Genomic DNA, 14,240 nt, shown 5'->3' on the forward strand with positions numbered 1-14,240 from the left:
TTCCTTTTAAGGTATAGGTTTGTTATCAGAAAAGAAAACAGACCATAAGGCATATTCATTTGTCCATTTTCTGTGACAGTAGGAAAATGTGTGAGGCAAACTCAGAAAGGACTTAGCTTTCAGTTTTGCGTTGTCTATAGAGATCAAGTGTCACCATTGTAAATATCACTAGGCTGTTTGAAATTTTATGGGTTCGGTGCATCATATCAGGATATTGGGACAATGGAGGAAGAAGGTGATAAAGTGCAAAAGAAATACCCATGACAGCATTAATTATAGAGTGCATCAGAGAGATCAAAATCATGAAATTCTTTCATTTCCACAGCTGGATCATTCCATTAACTGGCTTCCAGGGGCACCCGGGAAGAAGTGTTTGGGAGAAGTGTTTCTGGAAACCAGATATCAGGCTAAAGGAAAAGCTATCTGGTTCTACGTGGATGTTAGGGAGCCAATCATCATCACTCTCCGTGGGAGCTGGTGATGGATTAGGCATCAATGCTGCAAAGAGATCTGAGTCCTAAAAGTCAGCAAAGGTGACTGCTACCCCTGGCTGGGCTAGGGTAGGAGTGGACGTTGGCCCTTCTGTCTTCTCTTGTGTCTGTGTAGAGGGTGTAGTGCTATCTTCAGAAGAGATTGCCAAATGCTCTGTTTTCCTTCCTTTGTGCTTTCCATTGCTTTTGTTTTTATTTTTGTGTTTTCCATGGCCATGACCATGCTCATGTTTATGCCCATGGGCGTGGCCATGACCCCTTTGATGTTCAACACCAAAGCCATGATCCCTTATGTGCCCATGGCCTTGGTCATGCTCATGTTTATGGCCATGACCAAGGCCATGTTTTATTTGTTCTTTATGGGCCCTGGCATGCCCACGAGTGTGTTCTTGGCTTTTTTCCTGAATACTGTTCTTCATCTTGTACAGGTATCATGGAAGTGTGGGGTGAACTTACAGTTGTTTCTTTTCTTTCATCCGTCATCACTGACAATCGAAAAGGTGAAAAACCTGGAGGCCTTTTCATCAACTTAATCTAAACAGAAATATTAAGATGAATGTGTTACTCTGAAAACCACACTGTCAATGAAGAAAGAAGGGACAGAGACCAGGCAAGGCTAACTCAGTTACAGGGTGCATGTCTTTGCCAGATTTTAAATACTGTATTTTTATTCTGGAAAATATGGGATGAATAATATCTTTTCCTCTTCTGATTAACTTTAATTTATAGACATTAATTACTGTTTTTAATAATATACTAAAGCAAGCTGGGGAGTCTTTATTTCATCTGGAAAAAATATATAATATCAGGGTAACTTTCAAGCCTCTTATTATATAAATCTGCAACACATTATTAATTGATACAATTTCTATTGCCAAAATTACTGCTTTCATCCTGAAAGGCTCTAACTGACTTCATGAGTTGAATATATAGGTATCACATATCCCCAAGTACTTTGTTGGAGTGAACACTTCAAAACACGTCCACAAGCTTGCCATGCAGTCTCTGGACTATATTGCTTATGTTAGACTATGTATAACCTACACAGAGCAAAAAACCTAAATCAGCGAAAAGTAAAAAGAGGCAATTTGTATTGAAGATATGGATTTGTGGATTATTTGTCCTTATACTGTTACTACCTGTGTGGTGGTTAAGGCAGGGTTCAGTGGTATAAAGTGCACAGTCTTTGGAGTCAAACAAGTTGGACCCTGTAGTCATGGGCATCGTGGCAACCAGGGTGGAGCCTGGTTTGATCTGGATTTGAATCCAAGCACCACTAACTTCACTTTTTCCAATTGCACATTTACAATAACAGCATCTTTCTTGTAGAGTTTTCAGGAGGAAAATGTATTTGAAATCCTCAGGTCAGAGCCTAGGACTGAAGATGCACTTGGTAATGTCATTATTTACTGTAGGAGCTCAGATCTTTCTAATTTTCAGTGTCTTGAGAATGGGGAAATACTACTCACATCCCAGAATTCTATTAAAAATATTAAAAAGTGATGAAAAATAATGCTTTTTATACTTGAGTATAGGTATGATCCCCTGGCGATGGTGTCAAAATGCAGGTTTTGACTCAGAAGATGCAGCATGGGGGCTGAGATCTGCAATTCTCCCAAGTTGCTTAATTACAAACAGAGGGCAGTGGAGTCCTGTGCCTCACCTCAGGCACCACAGGAAGATGTGCAGCTATGTTAGCACCCCACAGCAGGGTCTGCACTGTACGAGGAGAGAATCTATCCCGCCCTGGACACTGGCAATGTGTGGGAAATATTAAGAGGACTGCTGTTCTCATTTCCAGCCACAAAAGAGAGTAAACAGAGAAACATGAGATTTCTTCCCATTTGTAAAAAATAATGACCCAATTCATTTCATTAATAGTTTAGGTTAAGCTCCCAAATATGACTTTTTCGAATGAGCCAAGATGAACCCAAGATGACTATAAACAGAATCATACCTCTGTGTTTGGATCACACTTGACAGTCGTTGTAGTTTCGTTCATCCAAGGTCTCATGTAAACATTAGCATTACAGATTAGAGCTTGCTATGAAGAAAACAGAGGCCAAAAGAGAAAACACTGTAATTCATGAGATACTTAACCAAGTTTGAAACATCAAATAAGCTTCCAGGAAATAAGCAGACAATTGCATTACTGCTTACCCCTGGTTCTTTGGTCTCGCAACTACTGGTGAACTCTGTATTACTTTCCTTGGAACATGTGGTTTCCCTGGCCGTGAATTCTATTCTGTAGATCATTCCAGCCACCACCTGGAATATTAATTAGCATAACGCAGGTATACAGTTTAAATAAAATTGTATCAAACATCTGCTTCTACTCTAAGGACTAAAAAGAGAGAACACTGACATTTTGATTACATGCTAATTAGGAGCTATAACAAATCATTCAAATGTCTGACAGCAAAACTTCTGGCTTATATGCATGTGTGAAATATTTTACTATTGGCTGGTCCTATTTCTTTTCCTAATGGGAAAAGAAGAGCAGGATGTAATGTTAATAATTTTCTGAGTTTCATTGTTCAACAACTACAAAATTCACGGGTAATTCAAGGTTCAGGTTGTACTGGAATCTAAAAGGAGTAGGAAAAAAACTTAAAACATTTTCTCTATACATGACTTGTCTTGCTAAAAGAATCAGAAAAACACTTAGTCTCACTATGGATATTATGTTAATTAAATGACATGATTAGGAAAACACTTTGGGTTTTCAGTTTTGCTTCTCCCCAAACTTTTTTATATTAGAAAACTATTTCCATTGCACTGATAGTTTAAATCATTATACAATGGTGTTTTCCATCAAGCAATATGTGGTCCAAGTTCTTTTCTTCTGTTTTGGAGTGCCTTAAAGAAGCACACAATTTATTTATTGTAAAAATTAAACTCATTGTGTTTTAAAAATACTCTGATTTCAACAAAATCACAATTGTGATATTTTCAACATTTAATAATAGTATTCCTCTATCTTTTACATACTTGAAAAAGGCACTTGATAAAATATTTTGAAATTATATTTTTTAAAGTTAGCTGATATTACCCAATTCTAAACCAAGTTATTGAGCACTTCATCCAGGATTTAAGTGTGTTTGTGTGTGTGTGTGAGAGAGACAGAGACAGAAAGAAAAGAGAGAGAGAGAGAAAAATTAAAAACTCCTATTTTAGAATTCTAGACACCCTGAGTCAGAAGCATGAAATTATTTAGTAAGATTTTTTTGTCCCAATTATAAAGATAAAGATAATGTTGGTTTGGTCTAACAGTTGGTTCTATTCTGATTACTTTTTTTCAAGCCTGTATTTAAGGAAATGAATTTTGAGGTTCTATAATAGTAATCTGCCCACATCACATCAGGCTGCTGGAGCTGGAAGGGATTTGGGCTCCACTCAACCAGCCGCTTCTGCTACAGATGGGACAACTAAGGCTGTGTGAACCTGAAGGACAGTCCAGGGGCATCCAGGACGTGAGTGGTTAGATAAGTGATAGAGTTGGGTGTCCTGAGCCCCAGACCAGGGCTCACCTTATACTCTGCTGACCAGTGTGGAAGACAGAGGACATCCCAGAGGTTACCCCAGACAGGGAGATTGGGGAAAAATGACATGGACATGAAAATGTGAAGAGTCTGGATAATAGCAACTCACTGTTGTGACTGAGCTCAGGGTACTAAGTATGTTACAATGAGAGATGAATCTAGAAAGGCATAAAATAAGTCTTCCTTTTTCTAGCCCTGAATTTGATTAATTATATAACTGCTACTAGTATTTATATAGCACTTGAGCGTTTGAGAAGTGATGACCACACATCCCCTTATTTGATCATCACTGCAGACTTTACAGATAGAAAATTGAGAGTGACTTATTCAGGATCACACACCAACCTTGCAGTGAGGTTATGATGTGAACTTCCAATACTTCAAATTTCATTCATCAGCTCTATTATTTCCCAATCCAGAATCAAGATCTTCGCACAATTAGCAAGCAATTTGCACACATACTGCAATATTAACTTCGTTTGTAGCATAATTAACAGACCTGAACTGTGGCTTTTTTCACATTGTCAATCTTGAAATAGAAAGTTCCATTATTTTCTGCGTTCAGCTTTTTGATGGAAAGATTCAGAACCTTTTTCAATTGTGGGCTGTTTGCAGAGATCTCTGTGGGACAGCCTGCACACACCTTGGGAGGAAAATTCACCGCTGAAAGAATCAGGTTTTAAGTAAGTGTATATACAAGGAGCAATCTAGCTTTGCACCTGTCTCATTCATGATCCAGTATCCATTTACAGAGGGTCGTGTGGCTGCCCAAGGGGTGAGTAGGTGGAGGCTGACTTTCTGGCCTTTGCCTGCTGCCTTTCCTCTTATTTCTTTCCTCTGAGCCCAGGGTATTTAGGGAATCAGCCAATCAGAAGGTCTTAATACCTCAACCAAAATGGTGTGCTTTTTATAACTTACATATTTTTCTTGGAGACTGTCAAAGGCAATTCTTAACTTAAAGGGATCACTCTCTAGTGGGAAAATTTTAAGTCCTTTGTTCCTGGTGAGCTGGCAGCTTCAGGAATGCTACTTACTGTGGAGTCCATACAACTATCTTGCAGGTGGGATAAAAGCCAGCTCTTGGTACAGAAATACTGACTTGATCATAAACTCAACCATTTTCCTGACTATAACATGGATAGAGAGGAAAAAAAAACTTTAATTGAGAGGATTTTATTTTGAGCAGTTAAAAATATGGTCAGCTTTACGTAACTGAATATCACTGGGCTTAGGGACATCTCGTAACAAGGAGGCCCAGCAGGCTCAGAGAACAGAAAGTTCCCCTTGTGGCACAATATCCCTTATGGACCCCTGGGCGAGCACTCTCAGTTCTACCTGCTGCCACACAGCTGGGCAGAGATGGGGTACAGTATTGTCAGAAAGGTTGAGATGAGGTACAGTGTCCTCAGCAGGCTCTGTTGCCACACAGACTTTGTGGCACAGGATGGGAGCACATATCACAGCTGCTGTGACATGATCAGAGTGGTGTGGCTCAGCACACACTGCTGAAGCACCAATGTGAATTCTCTCATACCTGGAGAAGTCTCACACTTCTGTATGAGGGAAATAATTCTCTGTGAAAGGTCCATGGATGCTTTATCTGTGCATTCACCGATATCCTGGTTTTAAAAAAGTACACAAGAGCATAAGTTAAAAAATGTTCTTAAGAAACTTTATACAAGTAGTGAAATAAATTTACTAATAAATTAACTTTACAATCTTTGCATGGAAAAAAAAGTCTAGTTTTAAAGAAGAATAAGAAAGTTATGTAATTGCATCAAAACTAATAATCAAAACATATACATAGAAATATGAAATAAGATGTCAGGAAAATCTAATGTAGAAATAATAACCATATAAATGAATGGCAACATTTTCATTTAGAAAGGCAAAGACTTTCAGTTAAGTTAAAAAAAATCAATTGTTAACTTTAGGAAAAATATCTTGTAACAAACCATATAAATGATCTGTGACAGGCCCACCCGGTGGTGCCGCGGTTGTGTGCTGGGCTGCGAAGCTGCCCACAGCCTCTGCAGTGCGCGCTTGGTCCCCAGCAGCAGGGGAGGGTCCCACATGGTGTGCAGACCTCTCCTGCCGCGCCCTTTGCTCCCCACAGTATTGCACTTCACCAGTCTGCCTGTTCTGTTCCCTGCTCTGGCTCTGGTGAATTCTCTCACCCTTCCGCACTTCTGACTGTACCCAGTGCTTGTATAAATAAATAAATAAAAATATAAGTCTTAAAAAAAAATTGTCTCTTTTGCTGTGCAGAAGCTTTTTAGTTTGATGTAATCCCAGGTGTTTATCTTTGCCTTCACCATCACTGCTTTGGGTGATGAGTCTTTAAAGATGTTTTTGAGATGTATGTCTTGTAGTGTTTTACCTATATTTTCTTCTATATATTTTATGGTTTCAGGACCAAAACAGAGATACACCCCACTAATTGGGAAAAAATGTTTGCACTCCATCCAAGTGATAAGGGACTGATCACAATGATATACAAAGAACTCACATGGTTCAACAAAAACAAAATAAACAATCCAGTCAAGAAATGGGCAAAAGAACTTAAAAGACATTTCTCCAAAGAGGAAAAGCAAATGGCCAACAGGCATATGAATAAATGTTCAATATCCCTTATCTTCAGGGAAATGCAAATCAAAACCACATTGAGATACCACCTTACACCAGTAAGAATGGCACATATCAAAAAACAAGCAACAACAAATGATGGTGAGGATGTGGTGAAAAGGAACTCTCCTACATTGCTGGTGGGAGTGCAAACTGGTCCACCCATTGTGCAAAGCTGTCTGGAGGTTCCTCAGTCTACTGAAAATGGAGCTACCATATGATCTGGCAATTCCACTCCTAGGGATCTACCCAAAGGACACAAAAACAGCGATTCAAAAGAACAACTATATACCTATGTGCGGCAGGCTGCGCTACTTATGCTGTTTCTTGACAAGGTCTGGGCATTGGGGAAGATCCCAGAGAAGAGGGGAGTCCCTGTGATCCCCAAAAGAGGGAAAATTGTACTTCCCACAAGAGGGGAGTTCTTGCACTTCCCAAGATCTGAACTAGGGAGTCTCCATGGCACTGCCTGCTAATGCTCTCCTCTTTGTTCTTGGTTAATGCTAAAGTAAGTTAGTTATTAATTGGCTTGTGAAAACCCAATTTGGACCTAGACATTAATTGATTTATTGTTCTTACACTTGAATCAGTATCAAAGAAAGTACAAACTGCTAAAGGTATAGTTAGGAAAGAAATGTTTTGGCCCTGAGAACTATGGAAAACAAGTCGCCCTGAACCAGCTGTGCTTGGAAACCGTAGTAGCCTAACACAGGGGGTTTAGCCTAATCAGGGGGTACATGTTTGCTGCAGCAGTGCATTTCCTGGTGTATGCAAAAGGTCAATAGTTCGCAGGCCATGTGGAGGTTAGGAAACTCTAGTTAAGACTTAGACTTCAGTAGAACTAACATGGATTTGATGAGTTGCTTTAGGCCACTTTGAAGTAATTGAGTGCTGAGGAGATAGGTTGATTTTTAGTAATAGAGTATAGAATAGAACTTTTACGCCCACTAGGAAACTAGGAAAATTCAATAGAATGCTTAATCGTTGCCAAATGTTGTGCTGTCTTATATAATTGATCATGTTAGAAAATTAGCTGTACCTAGGAAACTAATTGTTCTTGATGTTTTTTGAGGTAACCAAAGAAATGCCCTTTTGGTATGAGACCAAGGGAGTTGCTACATGTTTATGAGAAAATATGTATTGATTGTCTTTGCTCTGCTTCAATGCTTACACTGATGTAATCCCACCACTTGCCTTAAGGTATAAATAAAGACCCACTGAGACCCTCAGCAGGAGATATTTGCACCAGAGAGGGTGTCAGTGTCCCCTCAATACTTCATTCCACTTCCCCTCAGCCCTCCAAAAATTTCACCGAAGTAAGCCGTCCTCTCCTTTCTGAGATCCCTGACACAACATCTACCCGGAGCTGGTCTCCAGCACCTATGTTTATTGCAGCACTATTTACAATAGGTAAAACCTGGAAACAATCTAAATGCCCAAAAATAGATGACTGGATCAAGAAGATGTTATATATATACACAATGGACTATTATTCAGCAATCAAAAAAGATAAACTCATGCTATTCGCAGCAACGTGGATGGAGCTAGAAGGAATTATGCTCAGTGAAATAAGCCAGAAGGAAAAGGAAAAGTATGAGATGGTTTCACTTATAACAGGAATATAGGGGAACCAAATAAGACATTAAAAATAATAATAATAACAGTACAAAATACAACAAAGCAAAAACAGACAATTATAAACCAGAGACATCCTGCAGGGGAGGAGGAGGGAGAGGGGTGAGAGGGAGGGAGGGAGGAGCACAGGGGACTGTGGTGATGGTGCACGGGTGCCTTGGGGAAGGAAATTCTATGGGGACTGAATCTGAGGGGGTGGGAGGGAGGCAGATATTGTATAAAAATGTAAAAAATGATAAATGTTAAAATAAAAAAATGGAAAAAAAAAAGGAAATGATCCGTGAAAGTTCCTTTTGGTACAAAATGGATGGATCTTGAGGTGATTGTGCAAAGTGTAATAAGTCAGAAAGTGAAAGATGGTTTCACTCACTTGCAGAATATAGATACAGAAAAAAAATTGATGAAGCACAACAACATCATTCTTAGGCTCTGTGAAAAATGTACTGGCTACTGGAGCGGGAACGGAGAAGTGATGGGTTGAGGGACAGGAGGGGGGTCAGACATGGGACTGGAGCCTTGGTGGCAGGTGAGTGAGGCATGTGCGCCTAGGGACATGTCAACTGGTACTCCCCAAAATATTACTATGCAAACCATTTGTAAACCAATAAAATAAAAGCTATGATATTAAAAAAGAATATCTTAAAAATAAAAATAAAGAATAATATCTTATACTAGGATAAAGGAAACTTAAAACAAATACAAACAAAAAAGGAGCAGAGTACTATTAATACTGGGAATAACAAAATTCAAGGTAGCAAAAATTTCATGAAAGTAGTGAAAAGATTAATTTATTCTTTTAAAAGAGACAGTCCAGAAGTATGGAATCAAAATTAAGTAGAAACTATAAACTTTGTGAGTTGAAATGGATAAAAATAATTGCGGTAGGAGAATTTTATATATGCTATTAATGAAGGAAGGCCAATGATAAAAAATACGGTTATAAAAGAGTTGAATAAGATAATAAACATTTATTTAAATGGCACTTTCATATAATATACAATTTATAATAATTTTATAGCTAGGGCACAAAATAATTTAAATCACCTTTGCATTAGGTCACAAGAAAGATTGGTTTTGGAGGTATAAATACCAGACCCATAAGTCGCATATTTAAATTTACTTTGAAGCTCTGGCTGTGAACAAACGATGGCCTTGGAACAAAAATAGAGGACAGAGCTTTCATATGAAACCACTACGGGAGAAATGTCATCTCAAATGTGCGTGGAAGGGAAGAATGCTGAGCTATCTGGTATTCTCTTGGGAAAAATCAGTTGGCTCCCTCAAACAAAATTAATTCCACATTAAATTTAAAACTATTTCTGAAAACTTTGACAATAGAAAGAAAACTAAAAGAACTGCAGAACACATGGTGGAAGAATTTAGAAGGAAAATATCCATAGATTTGGTGACTTATAAACAAAACTATTTGTGAGTCAGTAGTATTGTAATGTAAACTAAAATGTAAATAATCGAGGATATACAATAAAGCACTGATCCCTTTATAATATGAATGCTATTTTTCAAATTATTCAGATTTAGCTTAGTTTACTTTATATAATTTAATGGCTATATATTTTTGTATACAGTTTTTTGTTTACTTATAGCCATTTTATTATGTCACAAAACTTAATTTTTTGATTAATTAATTAATCAACCATAAAACTTAATTTTTGATGGCGGGACCATCTTCTATTGTATGGATATACTGTCATATACTTAGGCATTCCATAATGTTGAAGGAATTTATTTCCAATGTTTCCCTAATAATAATAACACTGAAATTAACATCTTGCAGTACAGATCTCTCTCTCTCTCTTTTTCATATAAGGGAATATAGAAGTAGAATTACCAGGTTAAAAGCCTTGCAGCAACCCTTTGCTTAAAGCACAGTCTTCTGTTAAAATGCAAATACTCCAGGGAGGGTTAGGCCTTAGCCATGTCAGATACAGAGGGACAGAGCAAGTGGGGAAGGAAAGGAGGGAGGAAGGTGTGAAGATGGGGAAAGACAAACTTGACAATGACATCGCATTGTCTCACGCTATTCTCAGTCCCTGGTTATCTCTGTAAGTGCTTTTTGCTGATGTGCAGATTCTTTGACCACATAGGTAAGGGCATAGAGACCAATGACGTGAGCCTTCCCAAGTGAACGTGAGTGTCATCTAACATTTTAGTGGCAGAGTTCTAGCACAGCTGGAGAGTTCCCACACCAAAAAACCTGGACATAAAATGCTAAGAAGATAATTAGATTGTTGCTTACTTACGCCATTGGAAAGGATCTGGCAGTCTGGAGTTAATAATGGAAAGTCTGCCTTGGAACAATTTGTTTGCAGAATTGAGTAGGAAACATCAAAGTTCCATCCAGCTACCACCTGAAACAATTTTCAGAGGGGCTTAGGATACTGCCTGGGATATCATAAACACCCAAGAAGTATCAACTGTAATTATTGATAGACAAAAGTTGTTACTAAGTAAATATTAAGCATTTTATGATTCACACAACCCTTATCACAACACACAAATATTCATAAACACGTGTATACATCTGAAAATGAAAAGCAGTATATAGTTGGAGTTACTATGGAAGACTCTGCCAGGATGCAGAAAAACATTTTCCATTGCATTTTGTGAATTATTAACAATGCTGTTCTGGGCAGATTAAGAAAACTTGAAGCTCAAGTAATGTTTAGGTCCTCAGGCCCTTGGACTAGCTGGCAATAACATTTCTCTTGCTTTAATGTGGGTCAGTCCTGCCGTCATAGCTGGACATGGACATAATTGAACAGCTCATGTATCCTTCAGGAAGGCAAGTTGGAAGGGAGAGCAAAAGCAGGGAATGTTGCCAGCCAAAGCTGAGTCATCATGATTAGAAGTTGAACTACAAGGGATCCAGCCAATTGTCAGCCAAGGCTTAGTGATCTGAGGCAATGAAAGGATGTTCTATAGATATTTGCTTGCCCGCCAACCCCCAGAAATACAAAAACTAATTTAGAGGGTGCCCAGAAAGCAATGTCAACCTTTTTTTAGGTACAATTTAATATTCTGAAGCCATGTTTGTCTCTTGATAGCTAGGTGGTGTTAGAGGGTTTTTTTTTTTTTTTAAATATTTATTTATACGTACAAGAACTGGGGTGCAGGCCAGAGGTACAGGGGGTGAGAGGATTCACCAGAGACAGAGTGGGGAACAGAATAGGCAGACTGAATGAAATACACTGCTGAGGGGAGCAGCGGTCAAGTCAGGAGAGGTCTGCTGTGCCATTTGGGTCACCTCCCTGGCCGGGGATTGAATTCGTGCTGCAGTGGCCGTGGATAGCTTCATAGTATTGAGTCTTAAGCCCTTGCACCAGGGAGGCCCCATGGTGTTAGAGTTTTCTTAAAACCTTCAGGCCAGAATGACTTCTTTTACCAGCTCTAGAAAGAACTTCTAATGCTGACCACCCTTTCATTCCAAACAAATCTCCAAGCAGGGAGCCTGAGTCACCTTGGAGCCTTTACATGTTGCAGTTTCCTGGTCACTTTGACCAAAGCAGAAGATGTTTGCTGCCTGTGTTAGTCACAGGAGGACATAGAAGAGCCTCCCTCCAGTTGTGGAACCCAGTGTTTTTTCAGTCAACAGTTTGCTTCAGTTGATGAAATCCTAAGCATAAAAATCTAACAAATTTTAACAATGTGCAAAATAAAAGAACAAACCTGTTTATAAGCATGTTTTGCTTTTCCAAGATCAAAGAGGTGAGAATGAGCACTGTGGTTGTTAAAGTGTGAAATAGCATGCTTCAAGATTTCTTTCACACTGGAGTCCTCTGTTGATATGGGGTACATGCAACCAGGGCAGGTGTGCTGGGAAATCAGTGCAGGTCCCCCCACTTGACAAAGAGAGGCAAAATAAGAGACAATATTAATGAGAGAAAGCAGCATTAAAATACATTGCCCTAAATAAGTCAGATAATCTAGAAGGTCCTGAAAAACAAACTTTACATTAAAGCTAAGTATGAATTATAAGAAGAAAACACTAATCTGCTTCTTAGTCAGAGATGAAAAAAATTGCCATTCTCTTAGACCTTCTTATAGTACAGAATTGTGCAAAACTATTTTACATTTATTTTAAAGTTCTTTAACTATAGAATACATGAATTTATCCTTTATAAGAAATTAAAACATTGCAGATTTTTTTTCAATGTTTATTAAAGGTCTTTGAAGCCTGGCTTGGGGTACAACACATTTTGTAACAATCCAATCCACTAAACACAACTTGCCCGGTGCTGGTGGGCTCACTTGGATTCATCAATTCTTTAGTAATAGTTGTTGCCAAAGGATCTGGGCCAAGTCCAGTGTGAGAGACAGAACTGTAGATGGATCATTTCAATATAATTTGGCAAGACTTTAGAAAGGCAAGAGCCCAGAATGAGCACAGGGGAGACTCCTGAGATGATGAGGCCTGCGATAAGAAGGGTAAAGCCAGTTAGCTGGCTAACCTGAGGCACGAGGCCTGAGGAGGAGGAGCAGATAGCTCCTGAGACAGCAGGATGACAGGGACAGCAGTGTGGGGTGTGGGGTACATACATTTTACCTGAGCTTAAAGTGGAAGCAGGGAGGCATGACATGTGGTCTGAGCAGTTGGGAGCATCCTTTGCTGTTGAGAACTGGGTGGCACACTGGTGATATGTGTTGTTCAACAATGGTGATATTGTTCTGAGAAATGGATTGTTAGGGGTCCTCCCTGGTGGCGCAAGGGGTTAAGCATCTGCACTATGATGTTATCGGCAGCCACTGTAGCACGAGTTTGATCACCGGCCAGGGAGTTAACCCACATGACACAGCAAACCTCTCCTGTCTTGCCCGCTGCTCCCCTCAGCAGGGTATTTCAGTTAATCTGCCTGTTCTGTTCCCCACGCTGTCTCTGTTGAATCCTCTCACCCCCCACACCTCTGGCTTGTACTCCAATTCTTGTATGCATAAATAAATCTTTAAAAAAAAAAAAGAAATGTATTGGTAGGCCATGTCTTCATTACCCTAGCCTTGTCTTGGTCGGCAACGGCATGGATGGCATAAATGACAGTGGTCCCAATAGGTCATGAGTATAACCTAGGTATGAAATATGCTAAACCATCTTTCATCTTTCAGGTTTGTGTCTGTATAGTCTGAGACATTCAGGTAATGACGACATGGCCTAACAATACATTTCTTTTTTGTTTACTGCAGTGGCTGCTGATAGCTTCATAGTGCAGACGCTTAACCCCTTGCGCCAACAGACAAACAAATTCTTTAGGGATTCACTACTCCTAACTCCCCACTGCAAGTAAATTACAAGGAGCTTTTGGATCTAACCCAACAGAGGAATGAATATGAAAAACTGAACAAGGAATTGAGAGAACCGCAATATGATGAACAGAATAACAGTCACAGATTTCCACATAGCAATACTCACCTTAAGCATTAATGGACTAAATTCACCAATATAAATACACAGAGTGGAAGGTTAGATTAGAAAACAGAATCCAACCTTCTGCTGCCCCCAGGAAACACACCTAAGTTCCAGAGAAAACCATAGATTGAAAGTAAAGGCTTGGAAACAATTCTACAAGCAAATGGCACCCAAAAGAAGGCAGATGCAGCCATACTCATATGAGATAAAACAGACATCCAGCTAAAATAGGTGATAAGAGACATAGATGGACACTACATAATGGTCAAGGGGACAGTACACCAGGAAGTTGTAACACTAATCAATTTATATTCACCAAATGAAGGAGCACCAAAATACATTAGATAATTACTATCATCTCTGAAAACAGCCTTTGGACAAAATACACATGTGGTAGGAGACTTCAACACCCCACTCTCAGCAATGGACAGATCAACAAGATGGAAAATAAATATGGACACAATTGCACTAAACCAAGATCTAGACCACATGGGCCTAACAGTCATCAATAGAACACTGCACCCCCCA

The 14,240-nt window shown here is 39.2% G+C and overlaps 1 protein-coding gene across 1 annotated transcript in view; it reads right to left on the reverse strand.

The window, feature by feature from the left end:
- Nucleotides 1–269: 269 nt before the first annotated feature.
- Nucleotides 270–14,240, reverse strand: part of LOC311170331 (kininogen-1-like) — a gene marked incomplete at both ends in the record, with an annotated part of 46,771 nt that continues 32,800 nt past the window's right edge. Inside the window, 9 exon segments of the mRNA XM_084232707.1 lie at nt 270–331; nt 334–517; nt 521–883; nt 885–1,025; nt 2,449–2,535; nt 2,652–2,759; nt 4,533–4,696; nt 5,568–5,652; nt 10,555–10,662. Coding sequence (XP_084088833.1) covers nt 270–331; nt 334–517; nt 521–883; nt 885–1,025; nt 2,449–2,535; nt 2,652–2,759; nt 4,533–4,696; nt 5,568–5,652; nt 10,555–10,662 — 1,302 coding nt within the window.

Source organism: Talpa europaea, assembly GCF_964194135.1.
Source record: "Talpa europaea genome assembly, chromosome: 4".
In the NCBI taxonomy this organism is placed as follows: Eukaryota; Metazoa; Chordata; class Mammalia; order Eulipotyphla; family Talpidae; genus Talpa; species Talpa europaea.